Below are 22080 nucleotides of genomic sequence, written 5' to 3'. Positions count from 1 at the left end.
AGCAGACGGATGTAGTCTAGTAAGAATATGATCTGTGCAGAGACTCAAGAGAACTTGAGTAAAATTTCCCAACTAAGCTTCTTCAATATATTTGCATCATAGTAAAATGCATTTCCAATGGGCATATATGCAGCTAAAACAGGGAGTGGGGGGGTAGAACACTATACTTTTACTTTTATACTTTAAGTAGTTTTGTAACCAGTACTTTTTCACTTTTACTTGAGTGAAAAAGTTTAAGTTTATATTCTACAGAAGTATTTCTAAATCCTAGTATCAATATTTTTACCTGAGTAATGAATGGGAATACTTTTGATACCTTTGTCATTAAATACGGATACATTCTGTTGTTTGTGACCAAAACAACAACTGCTGTATGGTCAATTAATTAAGAAACTCAGACAGAAAAGTAACTTATACAAAACATTTTTACACAGTTTATGGCCATTTATTCAGTTGCATCTTTCACTTTTTGTTGTAGGTCAGTTATCATGACGTCCTTCACCGTGTTTGTAATTGTCAGAAATATTTGACTCTGAACTGCCTTATAGTGAATGTATTCATGCCAATGTAAAGAACACATAGAAGTATGTGGACGGTAACGAATATACTGTATCATTTTCTCCTTTAATAGATATGAGTTGGAGCTACTTCATTTCACTCTTTCTCTCTCTCTCTCTCTCTCTCTCTGGCTCTGTACAGGTATATGCTAGGTCTATCTGCAGTACCCGCTCTGGTTCAGTTCTTCGGGTTCCTCTTCCTTCCTGAAAGTCCTCGCTGGCTCATCCAGAAGGGACTTACCCAGAAGGCCCGGCGAGTGCTCAGCCAGATCCGCGGAAACCAGAACATCGACGAGGAGTATGAGAGCATCAAGAGCAGCATCGAGGAAGAGGAGAAAGATTGTGGAGGAGGTGAGAAATAAGTCTGTCGCACTCTCATATATATACACTCCAGTAAACACACTCTCACAATCACACTCTCACACATGTAGAAACATACAGAATCCTTCCCACCAGATATCCCGTCTATATGTAAAACTGAGACAGCTCAGGAACTCTATAAGCTTCTCTATAAGCTTTCAATGACTTCAGTAAGCAGACCACCACAGATCTGCTGAAATCTCATAAATATGTGAGACTGTTTAAATATAGACATTACATAGATGTGATTTAAATGTCATGCAATAAGGTGACAAAGACTCAGTAAGTTTTTGGTGCAGTTTGATGGATCTGTTGGTTATTGGGTAAAGTTCAGGGTGCAAAGTGAGTTTGTATGTGGTAAAAGTGTTACTGGCTGTTCAGCAGCGTAATGGTCTGTGGGAAGAAGCCTGTCTCAGATCTGGATTTTTCTGCTTCGGTATCTCCTGACTAGAGCCAAACTCTGATGGCTAAATGGCTAAATGATGGCTGAAAGGGTCAGAACATCTCCAAAACATCAAGCAGGTCTTGTGGAGTGTTCCCATACGAGCTCTGGAAAAATTAAGAGTTAAAAAGTTTCTCTGATTTTGCTATTTATAGGTATATGTTTAAGTAAACTGAGCATATTTTTTTATTCTGTAAACTACAGACAACATTTCTCCCAAATTCCAAATAAAAATATTGTAATTCAGCGCATTTATTGGCAGAAAATGAGAAATGGCTGAAATAACAAAAAAGATGCAGAGCTTTCAGAACTCAAATAATGCAAAGGAAACAAGTTCATATTCATAAAGTTTGAACAGTTCAGAAATTAATATTTGGTGGAATAACCCTGGTTTTTAATCACAGTTTTCATGCATCTTGGCATGTTCTCTTCCACCAGTCTTACACACTGCTTTTGGATAACTTTATGCCGCCACTCCTGGTGCACAAATTCAAGCAGATCAGTTTGGTTTGATGGCTTGTGATCCTCCATCTTCCTCTTGATTGTATTATAGAGGTTTTCAATGTGTTAAAATCAAAGAAACTCATCATTTTCAAGTGGTCTCTATTTTTTCCATAGCTATAAATAATACCACCCTTTTATTAAAAAAAGGATTTTTGTGATTTTTATGAATAATGTGTCTACCCGTACAATAATATTCTTTTATCAAATCAATTGAAATGTATGTAAATAGCACTGGTGTTGCAATGAATTCCTTATTTAGGGTGTAGCACATCATATTCACCTCCATTCTTCCATATTTCATTGTCATATGGGATCTCCTCAAGCCACTTGAACCATATTTCATGAATGTTAAATAAGACACAAGCAGAAGCTTGAAGACGAGTTCTGAGAACAGCCACTGTAATGTCATACGGGAGGTCAAGAGGATCAGGGGAAATTGCACAGGGCTCTGCTGGTAATTAGTCCTGACGCAAAGCTCCCCTGGAGAGCCGTGGTTGCCCTGGTCTCTGGAGTGATGTAGTGGCCGCCTCCATATTCAGCCTCAAACTGAGCCCACAGCCTTAAACTCGTCGCACAGTGGACGTCACGCTGTGCTACTACATATTTCCCTCTGTGGCACCAGCTGCAGTCCAGAGATGCTGGATTCAGGTCTGAAGAAGACAGTTAGATCACAAGAACATTAGATAAAGAGTAAACTATATACTGTAAGGGCTGTTTGGGGTGATTAGCATGTAATATACGATGTAGTTAGTAATTAGCATTGTGTAGAATACATGCAAGTCATCAAATTACACGAAACAAAATGCACTGTCTCTTATTTTCGCTGACAGAGTGAGTCGCTTTCGTTCCCAGTCTATTCCACTGTATTATAACGTCACTGACAGTTGACTGTGGAATATTTAGTAGTGAGGAAATTTCATGACTAAACAATTGTATGGTTGTGCATCCTATCATAGTACCATGCTAGAATTCACTGACCTCCTAAGAGAGACCCATTTTTTCACTAATGTTTGTAGAAGCAGTTTGCATGTCTAGGTGCTTGGTTTTATGTTTTATACACCTGTGGTCATGGAAGTGATTGGAACATGGGCGTAGCTAACCCCTTTTTAGGGGGTTTTAAAAAGTTGTGTGTGTGTTTTTTTAAGCCAACGTTTGTCTCTTATAAACTGAAAAAAAATGTTAATCCTAAAGTATGTAATTAAACAGAATTTTGTTATGATGGTATTATCCACTTTCTCTACACTCTGCCTTGTGCTGAGCACACAAACGCACACCAACTCACAAAAGAAGAAATTAGGCAAGGCAAGGCAAATTTATTTATATAGCACCTTTCATACCTTGGCAATTTAAAGTGCTTTACATGAAAAATAAAATTAGACAATTAAATTAATTAGACAATTAAAATTATAAGAACAATTGTTAAAATAAAATAAAATAAAAAATAAAACTACAACAATAAAAATACAAATAAAGTAAGATAATAAGAACTGTAAAAAAGTGCAGTGAAGTAAAATGCTTTAGTTAAAAGCACTAGAAAAAAGTAGAGTTTTTAACCTGGATTTGAACACTTCTACATTTGGGGCATTTCTAATATTTTCTGGTAGTCTGTTTCAGTTATATGCAGTATAGTAATTAAAAGCTGCTTCTCCATCTTTGAGTCCATGACCCGAGTCCATGGATCTAAGAGATCTATTGGGTCTATATTATCTAAACATATCTGCAATGTATTCCGAGCAACAATTGTTTAGTGATTTATAGACTATCAGCTTCACTTTAAAGTCTAAATGCTGATCTTATCTGTTTAAAAGATGTTTAAAGTGAAATTAACACACTTTCACCCTGTATGTAATATAATGTGTTTTGTGTCTTTTGAAAGGGGGGAGGGGGGGCATCATTAAAACTCTGATCCTAGTATAGCCCCTGGATTGTAACGTGATTGAATGATTTATTCACTAAAGCGAATACTTTTGCCAATATGTGTAAGTATGTGTAAGTGCCTATAGAATTGTGGGCTTACAGTAGCTGTCAGTGATTAATAATAAAACTGTATTTTTTTTCATTAATAACATTCCTCCAGTTTTTATTTTATTAAATAATGAATCATAGCGCTGCCTTGTGTTCTGTCCGACCTGCACGCGGACGGGAGTGTGTACAATAGGCAATCAGTGATAAGGAAAGGCAGTAAATTGCTTGTAATCTCTTGTTCCGTTCATGTCTAAAACCATCACTCGCAGTCCTGCAGCATCCTGACAGCTGTCTGCAGATGGAGTCGTCAGTGTGAGATGGAGAGTGTGTGAGGAGTGTGTTGGTGTGAGAGAGGGAAGTGTAAGCTAGCGTACGCTAACGCTCGCTCTCACACCCCAACCATGTAATAGTGGAGCTGGTGGTATGCCAGAGGGTTCTGGGGTAACACACACTCACACACATACACTTGTTTACTTTTAATATCTTGTCGTGACTTGGTGTCACGAACATGCCCCATATGTATTGTACAGTATATCACATGTTACACATCATACACTACTAAGGCATAATAATAACATAATTGAAAAGTTACTGCATTTCAGTAGTGCTGGGCAGTATTTCAGTGGTGTGCAGTAAGGCCCTTCTAACCCTTCAGAGAAGGGGTGACAAAAATGCATGTAAATAATTACATAATTTTTTTATCAGGAGGTATATAATATAGTTATTGTAAGTGTAAGCATTTATTTTATAAATTAACTAAAAAAAAACAACAACCAAAACAGCAACTAATTCAAAGCATTAGTCTTTACTACAGGACTCTTATCTGACTGTCAGCAGTACTAACCAATCAGAACTGCATTTTAAAATGGCTTCTGCTCACGTGCCTGCGTGACCATTCTCCTGATTTTAAGAAGGGTGCAGTAATTAGTCTATTAGCAAGTCAAAGGACACTCTAACCAATCAGATTCATGATTTTCACAGTGGGGGCTGGGCCATGGCGTGGTTGCAGAAGGGGTACCCACTATATTCACTGCACTGCATATATATATATATATATATATATATATATATATATATATATATATATATATATATATATATATATTAAACAATTCCTTAAATTGAATCTTTTTTTTCCACTTAAAGTAGCCTTAAAACAAGGGATATATAAAAAAATTACATTGTGCTTTTGAAAAAAAAAAAGAGCATCTAAAGTGCTAAAGTGCTAAAGACAGAGGGAGAACTGACGGGGCTCACTGTAACGCAGCGTAGTCTATATCAATATAGACGTTATTGTCTCGTCTTATATCGCATCTAAAAAAATCTAGAGATTTTTTTTAACTCGATATTTCGCCCAGCCCTACCGCCATACCACTAGAGGCACTGCGGAGCACTGTGCAGAAGCACACAGTGCAGATTAGCACCCCCAAAGAAGACACAGCTCGCTAGTTAATGCTAGCCAGTTAGCATAACAAACTAACATACTGAATTGCGCAATCAAGCCACAGCTCGGAGAAATGTTCCTCTTATCTCCCGAATGAGCCCAGAAACTGTCATTTATTCAGCACAAGAAATAAAACTCCCTCAAACTCCCTAAATATATGATAACACACACTGAACAGAATGTATTTGTTAACTGGAGAAAAAGGGAACTGTGGCTAATTTTAGGACTGTATTGCCTCTAATGTCTTCAGAAAAACATTATAAATTGATATTAAACGTGTGCCTGACTTGTATAATAGAGCTTTTAAAAAATATATCTTTTAATTTAGGTCTATTTATAGTGGTTATGGAACAATTGAAAAAGGAAGCCGCGCTAAGGTTGTTGACATATATTTTTTTCTAACGTCTATTGTTTACATTCCTCAGCTGTTTTTTTCGCTAATGAAGTCTGATTTCTTCATATATAGTGATTTTTTTTTTACCCAATTTAAGTTTACTATTTAAGTACTTATGTGTGAGATGTTCTAAAACGTAAAAAATATAGACGTGTTTTGTCCTTTAAAGGTATTAAAACAAGCGCACACTCACACACACAGGTCACAGCAGGGTCACAGCAGGTGAGGATGTCACTGTCCTCACCTCTCAGACATGTCATGTCCGTGGTCACCGGGTCTGAACGAGGGTGTGGTAGAACACAGGAGGGGGAACAGCACATCCTGTATCTGTCAGACCTGCACTGTGAATCCCAATCTTCTGCCTTCACTCTATATAACTAACCCCCTGACTGAGGCTTTTCTCAGTCTAATTCAATTTCTGACCTCTTTCTTTATCCATATTTTTAAACTTTCCCTAAACAGACCAGTGGATGTGCTGTGTATGTAAATGATATCTCTTCTGGATTGCGCCTTATGGAAGAAGCAGTCCACAGTAAAATAATTAGAATAGAAAACTTAAGGCAGCCCTTTTACCTGAAGCTTATGCCGTTACACACTTGAAATACTTATGTTTTCCAAAAAAGGATAAAAAGGATTTTATCTCAAGTAATTAAGTAATTAATGGAGCATTTATATTGGACCATTCATTATTAAATTCCTGTACATACACATACACCATGCACAAACACATATGGCCTATACATATGTGTTTGTAACTGTTTTTCATAATATGGCCTGAGGACTGAAATATGTGTAAGCGGTGAGGTGTTATCCTGTGAGTCATGTTAAACGCTGGCCAGCATACACGTTAATTATGGGAGTTAAAGTGAGGCCCTTTCTGAAGTTCTGTGCAATAATTTATTGTTTTTCTCAGTCAGTTTGATGCATTTCTCAAATCAGAATTTTATGCTGTTAATAAGAGCCAGGCTGCAAGAAATTGGACAGAATTCACATTTATGATTTTACAGATCTTTTACAGTCATTGTTCCCATACACCATAGGAGTCATCTGGCTAGAATTGTCCGTTTAAAAAGACATGCAATTTAAATACTTTAATACAGGACCTAACAGACACATATCCCACAGGTCAATGCAGCATTGTTTAGTTTCAGTAGGGCATGCCAAAAGTCATGGGACACTGTGTTCAGACATATTTAGCACTGCAGTCACGTAAAATATAGTTTTGTTTATTTACATTGCATGGAAGCAAACTAGACTGTTATTTGTATACGTCTGTAAGCGTCTCTGCAGGGTTTGATGGAGCAGCAGCAGCTGGATGCAGAGAGACAGGAAATAAGAGGTTTCAGTGGAAAAGGTGAGAGAAAGATAGAGCATGATTGTAGGGTTGGAGACGCTGTGGCCAAAACAATGCAAGCAGAGAGTGAGAGAGAGAGAGAGAGAGAGACTGGAGAGAGAGAGAGAGACTGGAGAGAGAGAGAAAGAGACTGGAGAGAGAGAGAAAGAGGCAGTGGGAGAGAAAGATAAAGAGCGAAATGGTGAAAAATGGGGAAAGAAAGAGAGATATACAAAGAGAGAGATACAGAGGGAGAAGGAGACAAAGAGATGGAGGGAGAGAGATCGGCAGTGGGAGCGTAATAGAGAGATATGAGAAAGAAAGGGGGAAAGAAATAGAGATACACAGAACGAGAGATATACAGGGAGCGAGAGAGAGATGGAGGAAAGAGAGAGGCAGTGGGAGAGAGAGAAATAAAGATAGATATGGGAAAAAAGTGGGCAAAAAAGAGATACACCGAGAGATACAGAGAGAGAGACAGAGAGAAAGAGCGGCAGTGGGGAAAAGAGAAATGAAAAGAGATATGGGGAAAGAGAAAAAGTGTGATACAGAAAGAGAGAGATAAAGATAGAGAGATAGAGGGGGAGAGAGGCAGAGGGGCAGTGGGAGAGAGAAATAGAGATGTGAGGAAGAAAGGGGGAAAGGAAGAGAGATACACAGAAAGAAAGAGAGAAAGGGAGAGAGTTGGTGGGAGAATGAGAGAAACAGAGAGATATGGGGAAGAAAGACGGAAATAAATAGATACAGAGAGAGATGCAGAGAGAGGGAGGGAGGGAGAGAGACAGAGAGAGAGAGAAAGAGACAGAGAGGGGCAGTGGGAGAGAGAAATAGAGATGTGAGGAAGAAAGGGGGAAGGAAGAGAGATATACAGAAAGAGAGAGAAAGGGAGAGAGAGAGGTGGTGGGAGAGAGAGAAATAGAGAGATATGGGGAAGAAAGAGGGAAATAAATAGAGATACACAGAGAGATACAGAGAGAGAGGGAGGAAGAGAGATGGAGAAAGGAAAAGAAAGAGGCAGTGGGAGAGGTAAATAAAGAGAGAAGAAAGGGGATAAGAAAGATACAGAAAGAGAGAGGGAGGAAGAGAGAGAGAGAAAGTGGGGGAGAGAGAGAAATAAAGAGAGATATGGTGAAAATGGGGAAAGAAAGAGAGATACAGAGGGAGAAGGAGACAAAGATGGAGGGAGAGAAAGAGGCAGTGGGAGAGTAATAGAGAGATGTATGAGAAAGAAAGGGGAATAGGAAGAGAGATACACCGAAAGAGAGAGAGGCAGTGGGAGAGAGAGAAATGGAAAGAGATATGGGAAAAGACAGTAGATAGATAGATAGATAGATAGATAGATAGATAGATAGATAGATAGATAGATAGATAGATAGATAGATAGATAGATAGATAGATAGATAGATCTGTGAGAGACAGGGTGCAGAAGGGCCGTTTCTCTGTTTTCTCAGCTTTGTTGGTAAATCCTGAATCATTGCTGTCTCTGAATCAACAACACAAACAGAGCAGAAGAGGGTTCTTACTCACTTATTTGCAGAATGGAGTTACAGCATCTTTAAACTGGTTGAGTGGAGATGGAGCGCAGCAGCATACTGCTCTGCTAACAGTCTCTATGCCTTTTTCTGGCTGATATAATTTAAAGACGATTTCCTCTAACACGGGGTCATAAAGCATTCTTATCTCTGCGCTGACTCATTTCATGGCTTCTGTGGTTTAATGATGTGCTCTATTTATATTCTATGATAAACACAACATCTAATTCTGGTCCTGTATTTATACGGCAGCAGCGGCTGTTCTGAAGGCTGCCGAGGGAAAAGGGAACAGTGCAGGGATGTGGGCAGTATTAATGATTCTCCTCAGCAGATTAATAATTCACACTTTTAGGATTTTATCTAACTGGTGTAGAGTGGGGGTCTGCTGAGTTCAGTCTTTAGGTTGAGGATATAGGAATACAGCTCTGGAAAAAATGAAGAGAACACTTCAGTTTCTGAAGTAGTTTTTCTGATTTTGCTATTTATAGGTTTATGTTTGAGTAAAATGAGCATTATTGTTTTGTTCTATGAACTACGGAAAACATTTATCTCAAACTTCAAATAAAAATATTGTCATTTAGAGCATTTACAGTATTTGCAGAAAATGAGAAATGGCTGAAATAACAAAAAAGATGCAGAGCTTTTGGACCTTAAGTAATGAAAAGAAAACAAATTCATATTCATAAAGTTTTAAGAGTTCAGAAATCAATATTTGGTGAATTAACCCTGTTTTTTATTCGTTCTCCTCCACCAGTCTTACACACTGATTTTGGATAGCTTTTTGCCACTACTGGTGCAAAAATTCAAGCAGTTCAGTTTGATTTGATGGCTTGGAATCATCCACTTGATTAATCGACCTCTTGATTATATTCCAGAGTTTTTTAATTTGGTAAAATCAAGGAAAAGCATTATCATTAAGTGATCTTGAATTTTTTTTCAGAGCTGTATATTCATGCTTTACCCATCTTTAATCTCAGACACCACCACACCACAGTGCCTTTACAGACACCAGTTTTATGTGTGTGCTTGTACGCTTCTCACATTTATTATTGTAATTGGCTCACTGATTCGTTTACAGGCCTGTATGATTGGTACTGAGCTATTTCTCCTACACAGAGTAACACCTTTCTTTCTGCCACTCTGAGAACATCTGCCTTCCCTTCCCCAGCGTTGTGATTCTTTCTGTGGGAAGATTTGAGTCTTATTCAGACGATGCTGTAATTGAATATTAAGATGCAGGAAGCACTGTCTTCTAATTCATTTCAGCTAATCCACTTTCAAATGATTTTTTTCTCTCTCGAGCTTAGTCCACCTCGGCTTTCTTGCACCCAGGAGAGAGAAAAGGCTGGAATATAGGCCTTTGTTAGAGTGCTTTTTCTGTACGAATAAAATCTCTATAAGCTTTTTGTCCCCCGACGCCTGACTTCTGCTGTTAAGCCAATTGTAGGAAGGGGCATTAGCGGAACATAATCAAGCCTATTCATCATTTCCCCCATATGAACTGTCATTAGTTTTATATTAAGGCTAGATGTGGTTGCATCTTTCAGTACGCAGATGAAAGGCTAATGCAGGAAGATTGGAGTCGGGCCTTTTTGGCAGGCCTATGAGCTCAGGTCCATATTATCGGCCCTGCGGCGCTGTGAAGCCGGCCATGCGATGCCCGTCCAGCACTCGCCAAGCTTACGGTTTGATCTGGAGGGTTATTTGGTTTTCCAGACAAATGTAATTCCTGTACTGATGTTAGAATAATAGGGTTCTGTGTAGAACTAAAAAAAAACGCTTTTAAAATGTTGTTTAGCCCTGTTTGTAAGCCCACATTTCAGTTTACTACAATCAAAATTTACACCAGTGTAATAGGCCCCACAAGAGAGCCCTGTGGGATGCCACAGGAAATGCTAATGCAAATGGTTGACAACAACCTAATGGCATTTCTCTGCCCTTCATAGACTTCTTTTAAAAATGTTTTTTATGTCTTTTCACATACCTGAATTAATATCTGTTGCCTTGTAAAATATTAAATCATGGAATAATAATTAAAAAAAACATTTATATTTGATATTTATTTAATCAGATGTAAAAACTGTATATGTGCAGTTTATTGTACTACATTTTGCTTGTTGGCAGTGCTTGTATTAGCCTGCAACCATAGCAAATGCTAACCAAGCTAGCATACATTTTACTTAGATCACATAGTAAAGGTACGCCAGCAGCTTATTTAAGGGAACAGCAGTGTTATTTTATTCTTAATTCTGTTTAGTGTTGAGTTAAAAGTCGTGTTTTTGCTCTGCAGCGCGTCTGTGTGTGATTAACGAGCGGGGGCTACTTGGACAGTCTTACTGAGGACCCACCCTACCTCGGCTGCAGATATTCGCAATGGGTGAATAAATTTCACAATGAATGTACCGATAGAAAACTCCCCAAATTTTTTATATTAAATAATTAGTAATTAAAAAAAAATAGTAATAAAATAAAATATTTTCACATTGACTTTTATTTAGTGTTTTTCTTTTTTTTCTTTATTTAATTTATGTTCTAAACTGTAGATTAGTATTAACCCTTGTGTGGTGTTCGGGTCTGTGGGACCCGTTTTCATTTTTCATCAAATGATACTAAAAAAATATTTTTTCTAACTCAAACTCATTGGCATTGGCTCATTTTTTGTGAAAAACATATATCAAAACACATTTTCGATAAACACACACTGTACACCCCCCCCCACACACACATTTATATTACATACAGTATGTTTGGCCAAGGGCTAATAAACATTGCTTCATTTGTAAAATTGAAACTAAACAAAATTTCTACTCATATCTTGAGTCTAATTCAGTTTCTTTTACATTTTATTAAAAAACTAATAAAAAAAGAGTAGCACTTTTTGAAAGAAATGTAACATAAGAAAGGTAAAGGGCAAATATTAACATGTAAGCTGTTTATATTGCTTGCAATTAGGTGAAACAAGCATGTGTAAAGCATTTTAATGAAGAATTGCTTAATTTTGCTGAATTAAATACAAGTAACAAAGTAAACGAGTAACAAAAATATGAACACCACACAAGGGTTAAATACATCAAAGCAAGTAAGTGACACATATGGAATTTCGTAGTAAACAAAAAAGTGTTTGTCTTCCACAATTCCCTAACACAAACCTTAAACTGGGATGGTGATTTGAGACAAGCTGGAGCTTCAAAGCGTGACGGAAAAGCAGCAGCTACTGGTTAGGACCTCCAGAAACTCCTTTGAGATACTGAGAAACTATTTAATATCCAATATTACATTTACAATGTTAAACAATGATTAAAAAACACATTAAATGAGAAGAGGTGTGTCCAAACTTTTGACTGGTACTGTATAGTCTAAAATTATTTGTAATACATGTATTAACATAACATTTAATGGCATATGTCATTTCTTTAACACAAAAAAAACGAAAGGTCTTGATTAATAGAGCAATAAAAATGCTTGCAATGAAATATTTTTACATTAACTTCCACTGAAAGGTTAAAAGTATAGTTTTTGGCTGTTACTAGAGAACATTTTAAAGTGTATCTTTCATCATGAACTCAGCCAGTGTTGTCAGATCATTTTCTTTCTGGCTGGCCGCTCCCTTCTGATTCTAATCACAACTTACTCACAGCCTCCGTTCGAGTGTAATCGCCTGCCGTAGCAAATGAGTGAACACGGAGATTAAAGGTAGAGTGAGCAGCAAGAAGAGCACACACAGTTCATTAAGCAGCTCTTTAAATCACAATCGCCAGCTTTAAAACGTAAGTTTGGCAAAAAATAACATACCCATTTTCTCCTTTAGCCCAAGTGTAGTAGATCAGGCAGGACTCAGGTTTATGCCTGTAATCTTGTGCTGTAGCTAAAAGGCTAATGTGGCTAACTATATTAGCATCTTATTAGCACAGTTTATAGACAAATTGCATACATTCATTAAAGTTTATAGATAACTGCGGGACAATCTGCATCAGGAATCAGATAAATTCTAAAGTCTAGAGTAATTGAGGCGTGCAGTTAACTTTGAGCTACAGTAACTAGTGTACAGAGGCTCTCATTGATACTGTATATTACCATTGTAAAAAAAAGCATGGAGAGTCCTCCACCTAGTGCCTCTGCTGGCTGGTTGCAGTACGACATGTAGCTCAGGTTTAGGGTTAAAACCCGTCTATAAAATGTCAGACTACTCAGTATTTGGGTTCTATTCCTAAGTAGTCTTGTAGCCCACCTGGTAAAGACACCTCTGCTATACACAGGAATTCTGAGTTTGAATCCACCACAAGGCAAGCTACATATATAGGGCTTTCATTAATTGATATAGGGCTTTATTTATTTACTAGAGGTTCACAAAATCTTTCACATAATAAAAAAAAAAAGATACATGTTAATTGACTTAAAAAACAGCTTATGTTTCCCTGTTCATGCAGCTTTGCCATCAGCTGCCGCAGCTCAGAGGGAGCAAAATTGTCCTCGCTCCCTCCGGGTGGGTAGATGGCGCTCTCTCCTCACATCACTTCAAAGGGTGTCTGCAGCGCAGAGTGTCTGTGAGCTGATGTATCAGAACCGAGTTGCTGCGCTTTCCTCCAAGTGCGCTGTGATGCTACTCAGTAATGCTGCATCAGCAGCAGCTTGAAAAGACATGGTGTCTGACTTCACATGTATCAGAGGAAGCATGTGTTAGTCTTCACCCTCCTGGTTTTGAGGCATCACTAGTGGGTAAAATTGGGAAGAAACTGAGGGGAAAAAATAGAAAAAAAACGGCTTATGTTTTAACAAATAAACAGGATTTCGTCTTTTTTTCTGAGGGGACAACGTCATGTAAAAATAATATAAAAAAATGTAACTGAATAATAAAAGTATTATTGCACTTTATATATGTGAGAAAGGCAAACTCCAACTGTGCTTTACTAGCAACAAACTCCACTATGAAATGAAGGGTGTAACGCCAGACAGATAGGATTGACGCTTGCCGAGTAAAAGGTAAAGACTGGTTTATTTACAGAATAATAAACTGGATAACACAGCCAGATAACAAGTTGAACAACACTCACACTGAAAACAGGAGACGTAGTACAGAAAACCAGATAGACAGTCCGATAATTCAACAAATCCGATAAGGGCAAAGACAAAAAGCAAAATCCGTAATAAAGAAAAATGGGTCATAACAAAAGGGCAGACAGGAAAAGGTTAGGAAAAACACTCAGTACGCAACATGAGTCGACAATACCTCGCAAAGTACAGACGCTAACTGAACCCAATATATACAAAACATAGAATTACTATAAACCGGAACAACTTAGAACACAGGTGACTCAGAACGGGGGAGAATAACGCGATTGGGAGAAGGTGAGTGGCTGACGGTGACGTCATCGCCAGTGGGTTTTTGGGAAATGGAGTTTGGAAGTGTGAAAGGAGAGTCTAGAGACGTGACAAAGGGAACAAATCTTCAGTAGGAAGATTCAAGAAAATGTGCAAAGCTGCTTTCTGATTGGTAGTCGCAGCTGTGCATCACTGTCAATTTCCATAAAGTTAAATAGAGCTAAATTTGTCGCTAAAATTGTTGCTGACAATGAATGACTTGTGTCGTTTTCACCACTTGCAATGTCCATCCATGTAGGGTCAGAGCTATGTTCAGACTGCTACCCAAATCTGATTTGGATTTCAGCATGCATTTTGCATTACCCACAACACATGCAAACCAAGACCTCATATAAAATCCAGAGGGTGGGAAATGCAGGAGTTCAAGAAGAGCACCAAAGATTAGCTATGATCTCAGCTGATCTTATTACCATAGCAACCCACACAGATATCCAATCTGATTATTACAACAGTGCAAACAGTCATCTCAACAGATCTGATTTGAGAAACAAATCCAATTTGCCGGCAGTCTGTATATAGACTAAGACTCTTAGTCTCGGAGTAGCGGGCGGGTCTGCCCAATGTGTAGTGAGTAGTGAGTTTGGCCCCACCTTTGACCTCTACTGTGCAGACTTGTTGGACATGGTGGACATTTTTGGATTTATTTCTGTAAAACGGAGGAATTGAACCACAACATCTATATTTTCTACAGTTACTGCTCTTGACACTAAATTGCTTTGGCTAGTTTACTGACTGTTTGGTAATTGAGGTGGTTTTAAGAGCCCCACACTATATTCACAGTATGCTCACAAATGTACACAATCTGATTATAAGAATTATTATTGAGAAATGTATAATCTATTGCAAATACCATCCTGAGACTGCCCTTTAGAGACATTTACATATACCTGAGAGCTGTAGGGTTTACTAGAGATGTAAATGGCATGGAGTTCATAAGAAGCAGCATAGTGAGAGTACTGGTGATGGTGGAATATGCAGTGCAGATGTGATTGAGGCTGGGGACAGATAGTTGCTGTTCATTTTCTAAAGCTATTACTCATCCCTGGATGAGAGCGGAGACAGTCGATGTTTAGATAGTGAGAGCTGATCTGTGATTGCACGCTGGGAGCCGGTATGAAGTCTGCCAGAAGGCCAGGAATAATGAAATCCGTTAGACGACCTGGTATTTTGGTGCCACTTGCTTTTTAAAAAGATTTGATTTTAGAGCTCCGGGCAGATCTTCACGCTAAAAGACTCTGTTCTTCAGTGCACAGCATCAGAGCTTATTTCTAGGGATGCAGTGATATGGAAATGAAGGCCTTTGTTGAGAATATTTTAATGCACATTCACTATAGGCCCTATTTTAGCTGTCTATAGGTGAACCTGTTCATTCACACCATAGACTGTGTATAGCTGGACAGAGCATCGTCTCTCAAAAGTGAAGCCACCACAGGTCGGGCTCCCCCTGCTGTTGGGTTGCAGAAAGCTGTGCAACCCCACCCATCCTCATAGGTTTTAATGGAAAAACAGACAACTTTCAATCACTTTTTTTCCAATATACTGTAATTCTACCTCCATTATTTAAACGCAAGAGCTAGTGTAACCTCTGCTTATATTGTCAAATTGGTATATCCCCACAGAATTCATTTTTTAAAACGTTATTCAGCTCTATTCAATAAGCTGTGGTTATTGTAAAAGGGCTGGGTTACACCTAGCCGGGGTGAGACCAATGACTGTATGGGTGGGACCATAGACTGTGTATTGCTCTGTGGAGGCAGTCCTCGGGAGGCGGGGTTATTTAAATGAGTAGGCTGTCTCTCCACAGTCTTTCTGCCTCCTCTGGTCTCTACTGCGCAGACTCGGGTTTCAGAATCGCCAACATGGTGGAAGATTTTGGCTTCATTTTCATTGAATGAATGGGAACGACGACACGGCATCCATCTCTTTTTACAGTCTCTAGTACACACTATGAAGGTTCACAAACAGGTAATTTACGGCAACAGCAATGTTATTTTATTTTTCTGTTTGTTCTTGATGTAAAAGTTGGGTTTGTGCACTGCTGCGTGTTTTTGTGTGTGTGTAACCAGTGGTGGTGTACACGCTGTCGCTGTTGTAAAAATAAACTGTTGGTTGGGTGTGAGATAGCAATGAGCACAGAGCAGGGTGTAAGATAGGGCCCTATATGTATTGTAGTACTATAATATACTATATTATAGTATTATATTATTCTTATTATAGTATTATAATAGTATATACATAATTATAATAGATACAATTGGAATATAAGATAAATATAAGACATAATACAAAGCATTGTTAAAAGAAAGCAACAAGACAAAAAAAAGAAGAATTAAAAGTAATGAAAACCTAAGAACAAAAATAAATACAAGAAATAAAGTACTAAAAGTGTGCGAAGTAGAGCAAATTAACAGTTTGAAAAACAGCTTGTTTAGCTTGTTCTTAAAAGTGGTTACACTCTGAGCACATCTCACAGCTTCTGACAGTTTGTTCCAACTAAATGCATAAAGAAAAATATCCAATTATAGTGAATGATAAGAGTATATTTTATAAAATATATCTTTGTCAATTTCTAAATAGCAAAGGAAAAGCAAAGCCACGTTTGCACAAATAAACTGATAAATGTATTTATATACTAAGTAAATATGTTGCTTGGCAACTGTAGCTTATCTTCATGAGCTGCATAACATGTAATACTGTTTATATTTCTCAAGATTTGCTGCTAACTTGGTGAATGCGACCATAATTCACTGCAATTTTCCATTTGAATACGAACTAGTTAAGCATAAATAACGTCAAACTCTCTAAATTAATTTCACATTTCAACAATTTAATGCTCAATTAACGTTTATTTACTGACTACAACATAATTCAGAAGAATAAAAAAACATCTAAAGAGGTGTTTATTTGTTCCTTTTCTGGTTCAAAGATTCTGCATATATAAGGAAAATCAGACTGTGTGTACAGAACAGTTAATGGTACATTTAAACTCTTAGCACTGATTATGAGGACACCTACACTTTACAACTACAGGAGCTTTTATAACATCCCATTCTAATCAATAGGCATTCATGTGTAGTCCCTCCCCCTTCACTTCCACTCGTTCACTAATGTCGGAAAAGGCAAACTGAATGGTTAGAAGCTTGATTTTACACACATGTGATGATGGCACTGACAAAACCATCAGGATTCAATAAATAACAATGAATAATAAAGATAGTCTCAAAAAATATTTGCTTTCAGAAGAAAGTGTCAGATTTCAATGTTAATCAGCAGAAAGTTACCAGGAACAATAAATAATGAATTGGACTGTTAACATTAAAGTGTTAACACACGCAGTTATTTGGAATCAGTAAGGCATTATCATTTTTTTACATAAATTATATTGGCAGTCCATATTATTTTGTTTCTGAACTGAAAGCAGAACCATTTCTGAGTGGAGAAGGGATAAAATATTGTGTTTAATGGTACCAGTGTGCTGGAACGAACATCCCTGCTAAGCCTAATATATATTCATTCTAAAAAAAATGGGGTGTCAGGTCGCTTTTTGCGGGAGTTCTTCTGGCCACATCAAGCGCCTTTACTTATTTACGTCACATGTACAGCCTCTAAAAGAGTTTCCGGCTCAGTTTTACTGAATGTGCACAGCTGGTGGGCCAATGGAGACTTCAGAAGAGGAAACTCAGACCTTAGTAGCTCATTCACTCATAGTAAAACCAAATAAATTAAGGAGTGAAGTTTCTGACTGAACATGCTTCCTCTCTCTCTGACTGAACATAACCTGGAATCGAATTAATCCACTCTGAAAGGTGACCGCATCACACCCGCCCAGTTTAAAATGATTCTTCCACATGCTCATGCAATTACCCATTCTCACATGAGAGGACCCTAAATCCCAAAACTTACGGACATCAGCTTTAATTATCCCACAAAGCTTGATCCCAATTTCTGCTGCAATCTGCCCCGCCCCAACTTAATGACTGAAAAAAAAAAGCTCCAGCATTGACAACATCATAACATGACAAAGGAGAGAATTGTTCATTGTTCTTAGACATTGAGAGTACTAAATACCTGACATCATAAGGGATGCCACCTCGCTGTCTGTCATCTTGGAGTATGTTTTTATGTTTTAGGTTGGTGTTTTGTGTTTGTGGTTAGTAACAATGTTTAATTATGAGTGTTTTGCATAGAGGACCACAATGGAAATAAGCCTTAGTGCTTCATTGTGTTTTAATCCTCAGTGATTTACAGTTGCTGTAAAAAGCGCTATAGTAATAAAATTTTGATTATTACTTTCATAATGCATGTGGATCAGTCATTAAGATGCACCCATGCAGGTCATATTAGGGTACAGGATCATTCTAAACACAGATATGCATCAAATACAAACATGACTGTGAACCGCCAAGACAGGAAAATATCACTATCTGGCCACACAGTGCATAAAATGTAATAAAAGCTAAGTTTTAACAGTATGAATCAGCACTGCTGTGTTGGATGACTGCAGCATTTTACAGCTTTAAATGATTCAAACTATAAAACAGACCCCGAACCAGAACTACTAAACATATAAAACAGCTCATGTTCATTTCTACTCTACCTAAAGCGTCAGAAACAAGCTGCTTCTCTTTGAGTTTTCCCTCAGAAGCCTCTCAGTGTCTGATCTGCTGCTGTATGCATTCTACACTTATTCAGAATGCTCCACTACACCGCCTGTCTGTGTGATCTACCGGATCAATTCACGCATTGATTTTCAGTTCTGCCGTGCTTTGAAAGAGAAAGAACTGCCATTTGTCCTTTATTTTCTCATCTAAATGTGTTTTTGTTTGTGTATATTATTAAAAAGCACTACCGGTCTAAAGTTTTAGAACACACCCATTTTTTCCCTTTATTTTTGTCTTTTAAACTGTTCAGGTCCAATTAAGGACCGGAAGTGGTAAAAAAAATCCAATTTCTGTACATGCTTTGAACATCACAGCTTATGTAATAGTGCAGCTAATATATATATATATATATATATATATATATATATATATATATATATATATATATATATATATATATATATATATGTGTTTGTTTACAGGTTAACAACCTTTAAATGTGCTTTACTCACACAAATAAATTGTTTTTAGAAGCGATAACTGTGTAGATTAATCCAGGTCTCATCAGGACATTTTATCTAACTGTAACACTAGAGCATTAATAAGCAGCGTTATAATAAAGTAACTAACTGATGGTAATCACAGCAGCCCTGTAACAGATCATGAGCGGAAAATGCTTCTTTCCCTTCAAGCTTCTTTAACCGTTTTATATCGGGACTTTTCCTGGTAGGCTACTGTATTTTTTTAAACCAGCCATGTCACAGCATTTGCGTTCATAGCAATTTAACTAAAAGTGCGGCTTATTGACAGATGCAGCTCAAAAACCCCGGAAACTACGGTACATCATTTTTCAGTAAACTGCCATGGTCTGTAAGGAAAACAAATAAATTAAAATCTTAACAAAAAAGGACACATTTTAAAAAATGTCAGTTTTTAAAGCCTGTCTGTAGTAAAGCAGTGGTGGAACAGATGATGTTACTGCACTCGCTACTGCAGCATTTACACACTTACACACAGCACATTCACACTTTTATCATAATAACTAGAAAAAAGACACAGAAACAGTATTGTTTTCTATACATTCAAAAGACTCTAGGAAACTGCCGAAAACTGGTACAGGAAAAGTCACATCTGGCTGACCCACATGGCAACGTCTTCAGCTCAACTTCAGTCTCAGTTTCAGCAGTGAAGTGAAAAATTAGAAGTCTAACGGGTGAAGTGTAGTAATAAAGTCATTGCTAAGATGCCATACAACACTGCTATTGGACAGCAAAATAGTGGTGTTTTAAAACTTGTAACGTATAGTCTAAAACTTGTCATTAAGGTCATTGTGACCAGTAATGTCGGGCTGAAAATGCCCATTAAACAGACAAGCGACTCTGGCAGAAATTACATCCACATTAGAGCTTAGATTCTCTGCCCAAACCCAAACAACCTAAGTCTTTGACATAGGCCTCTGTTTTTAATGCTATTTTGATTTTATGTAAAGCTATGGCGTAATAATCACAATATAGCAAAGAAACAAATCAAACTGTTTTAAAAAAAAAAAGTTGCACAAGTCAGAATGTTATAATCACACAGCTCTGGGGCTCACACTCCACTTGTCTGCATTACTCACTTGATTTGCAGCACTGTGTGTAGCTGTTCTTAATAAGCATTTTTCTTAAATAATAGGTCTATGCTTCTTCAGTGTTGTAATGTTAATTAACATTATTCTGAACAGATTTTGCTCATTTTAACAGCCCAAAACTGTTTTTAAAAAACTCAGTTTTTTTTTAATGTGGGGTTTAAATCAGGCTCTGGCTCATAATGACAGTTTATGGTGCAGAGCAGGTCGGGCTCGGGCAGAATGTGCACACATTTTTTGGGCTCAATTTAAGCTCTAATCCACATTCAGTGCAGGAGACCCCAACAACATATCCAAAAAATCAGTGCAGTGTTCCTTAACTTCTATAAGACATGACAAAAGTCATGGAACACAATTTTATTCTTTATTATATCTTGTCCCATGAAATGTGGGGCAGACCCCTGTATTTGATCATGTAGTTTTAGTGAGACATAAACAGCATTCTAGCCCTGGAGTCACCCCTGCACAGCTTTGCTGACGGAATTCTTGAATGTTTCAGCTTTCTTGTCGTTTCCAATGACAACCGTTTTAAGATCAATGTCTGGCATCGCAGTCATCCTTTTAGTGGAAGTGGTAAAGAGGCTGTTTTTTTCCTGCGTGAAGGACATTAGTTGATCTTGGAACATTCTGTAGGTCATTATTCAGGGTGCTCAAAGCGAGGCGTACAGCCTGAAAACCTCCCGATTGGTTATCGTTCACGCTCTTGATGTTCAGAGCTTTCCTAACGGAGGTTCAAGCCTCTCTCTGTTCGGTTTTAAATGTGGAGTCAGGCTGTGGTTGTATAACAGCAGGTTCTTAAGCACAGAGTGTCTCCTATTGTACTGAAAGCGTTGCCTTTCTGAGAAACCTGTTGGAGATCAAGGCTGGAATTCTAATTGGCTCATGGCTTTTTGCTGTCGTGACGAGTTCAGGCTCCAGATGCAGTGCCTCGCTCTGTCTGTCTGCAAGCGCTCGTTCGTCACAAAGCGAGTCTGAGGCAGAAAGAAGCGAGTGCATCATCACGATCGTTTTGATGAGAAGGTAATGAGGAGGAGAGTCAGTGTGTGTGTGTGAGACTTCTGTGAGATCTTTCTATATATAGAGTGTTTTTACACCCTACCTTTTTTGATATAGGTTTTAAAACTTTTCAGTTTGGTCTGAACTAAAATAGCAGGTGTAAAAGTTTTTTCATACCAAATTTTATCTGACCAAAAGCGCATTCTTCTACAGGTGTAAGAAAAATCGATGTCCTATCATAGTGCAATGTTTTGTTTAGCAAAAATGCATCACTTTTTTATGATTAGTTTACATCTAAAGACTGATATCAGACAGTTTTACATTTAGTGTTGTGTTTAAGCCCCGCCCAGTACAGTATATTGCAGTGTTGTACTCTGTCGTTAGATCTACTGTTCTGATTGGACAAAAAGTGACCTTTCTTTTACTCAGATTTTATACTGCAGTATCATGATGCGTATCTTATCATCAGGTTCTTGCCAATATACAAACCTCTTTGTCCCCTATAGTTTATGAACTTAGAGTTTTCAAACAAGGAAAAACCCAAGTTCACCAAAATGTGACATTGAAAGAAAACATTGGAAACAAACATTGGAAGAACATTCTGTAAACACAGGAAGGGCTCCAAGGTTTGTTTGAGACCAAATAAGAAACGTGTCTTGCTGCGATTATTTTAACACAAAACTGTTCACATCTGCCTCAAAACAAATTGCACTAGGGGTAAATTAGAACAAGAGGTGTGCAGGTTTGAAAATACCTAGATTTTCTCACTTTGGTCCAAACAAAAGTACCAAATGTGTAAGATGCCTCGGACCATGGACCATACGCCCAAAATTTGTTCTGACTAAAAAAGGTGGTCTTCATCCAGTTTATTTTTAGTGTGAAATCACTTTTTTAAATGTTTCAGACCTTTGAACCAATTACAATAATTTGTGCCTAAAGAAACATG

The 22080-nt window shown here is 37.8% G+C and overlaps 1 protein-coding gene across 1 annotated transcript in view; it reads left to right on the top strand.

The window, feature by feature from the left end:
- The window catches only part of LOC103031966 (proton myo-inositol cotransporter), a 122141-nt gene that overhangs the window by 37442 nt on the left and 62619 nt on the right, over positions 1-22080 (top strand). Inside the window, exon 3 of the mRNA XM_007234950.4 lies at positions 700-908. Coding sequence (XP_007235012.3) covers positions 700-908 — 209 coding nt within the window. The remainder of the gene's footprint in view (positions 1-699; positions 909-22080) is intronic.

The sequence above is a fragment of the Astyanax mexicanus genome, chromosome 2 (assembly GCF_023375975.1).
Source record: "Astyanax mexicanus isolate ESR-SI-001 chromosome 2, AstMex3_surface, whole genome shotgun sequence".
Classification (NCBI taxonomy): domain Eukaryota; kingdom Metazoa; phylum Chordata; class Actinopteri; order Characiformes; family Acestrorhamphidae; genus Astyanax; species Astyanax mexicanus.
This window is presented reverse-complemented; position numbering and strand designations above follow the sequence as displayed.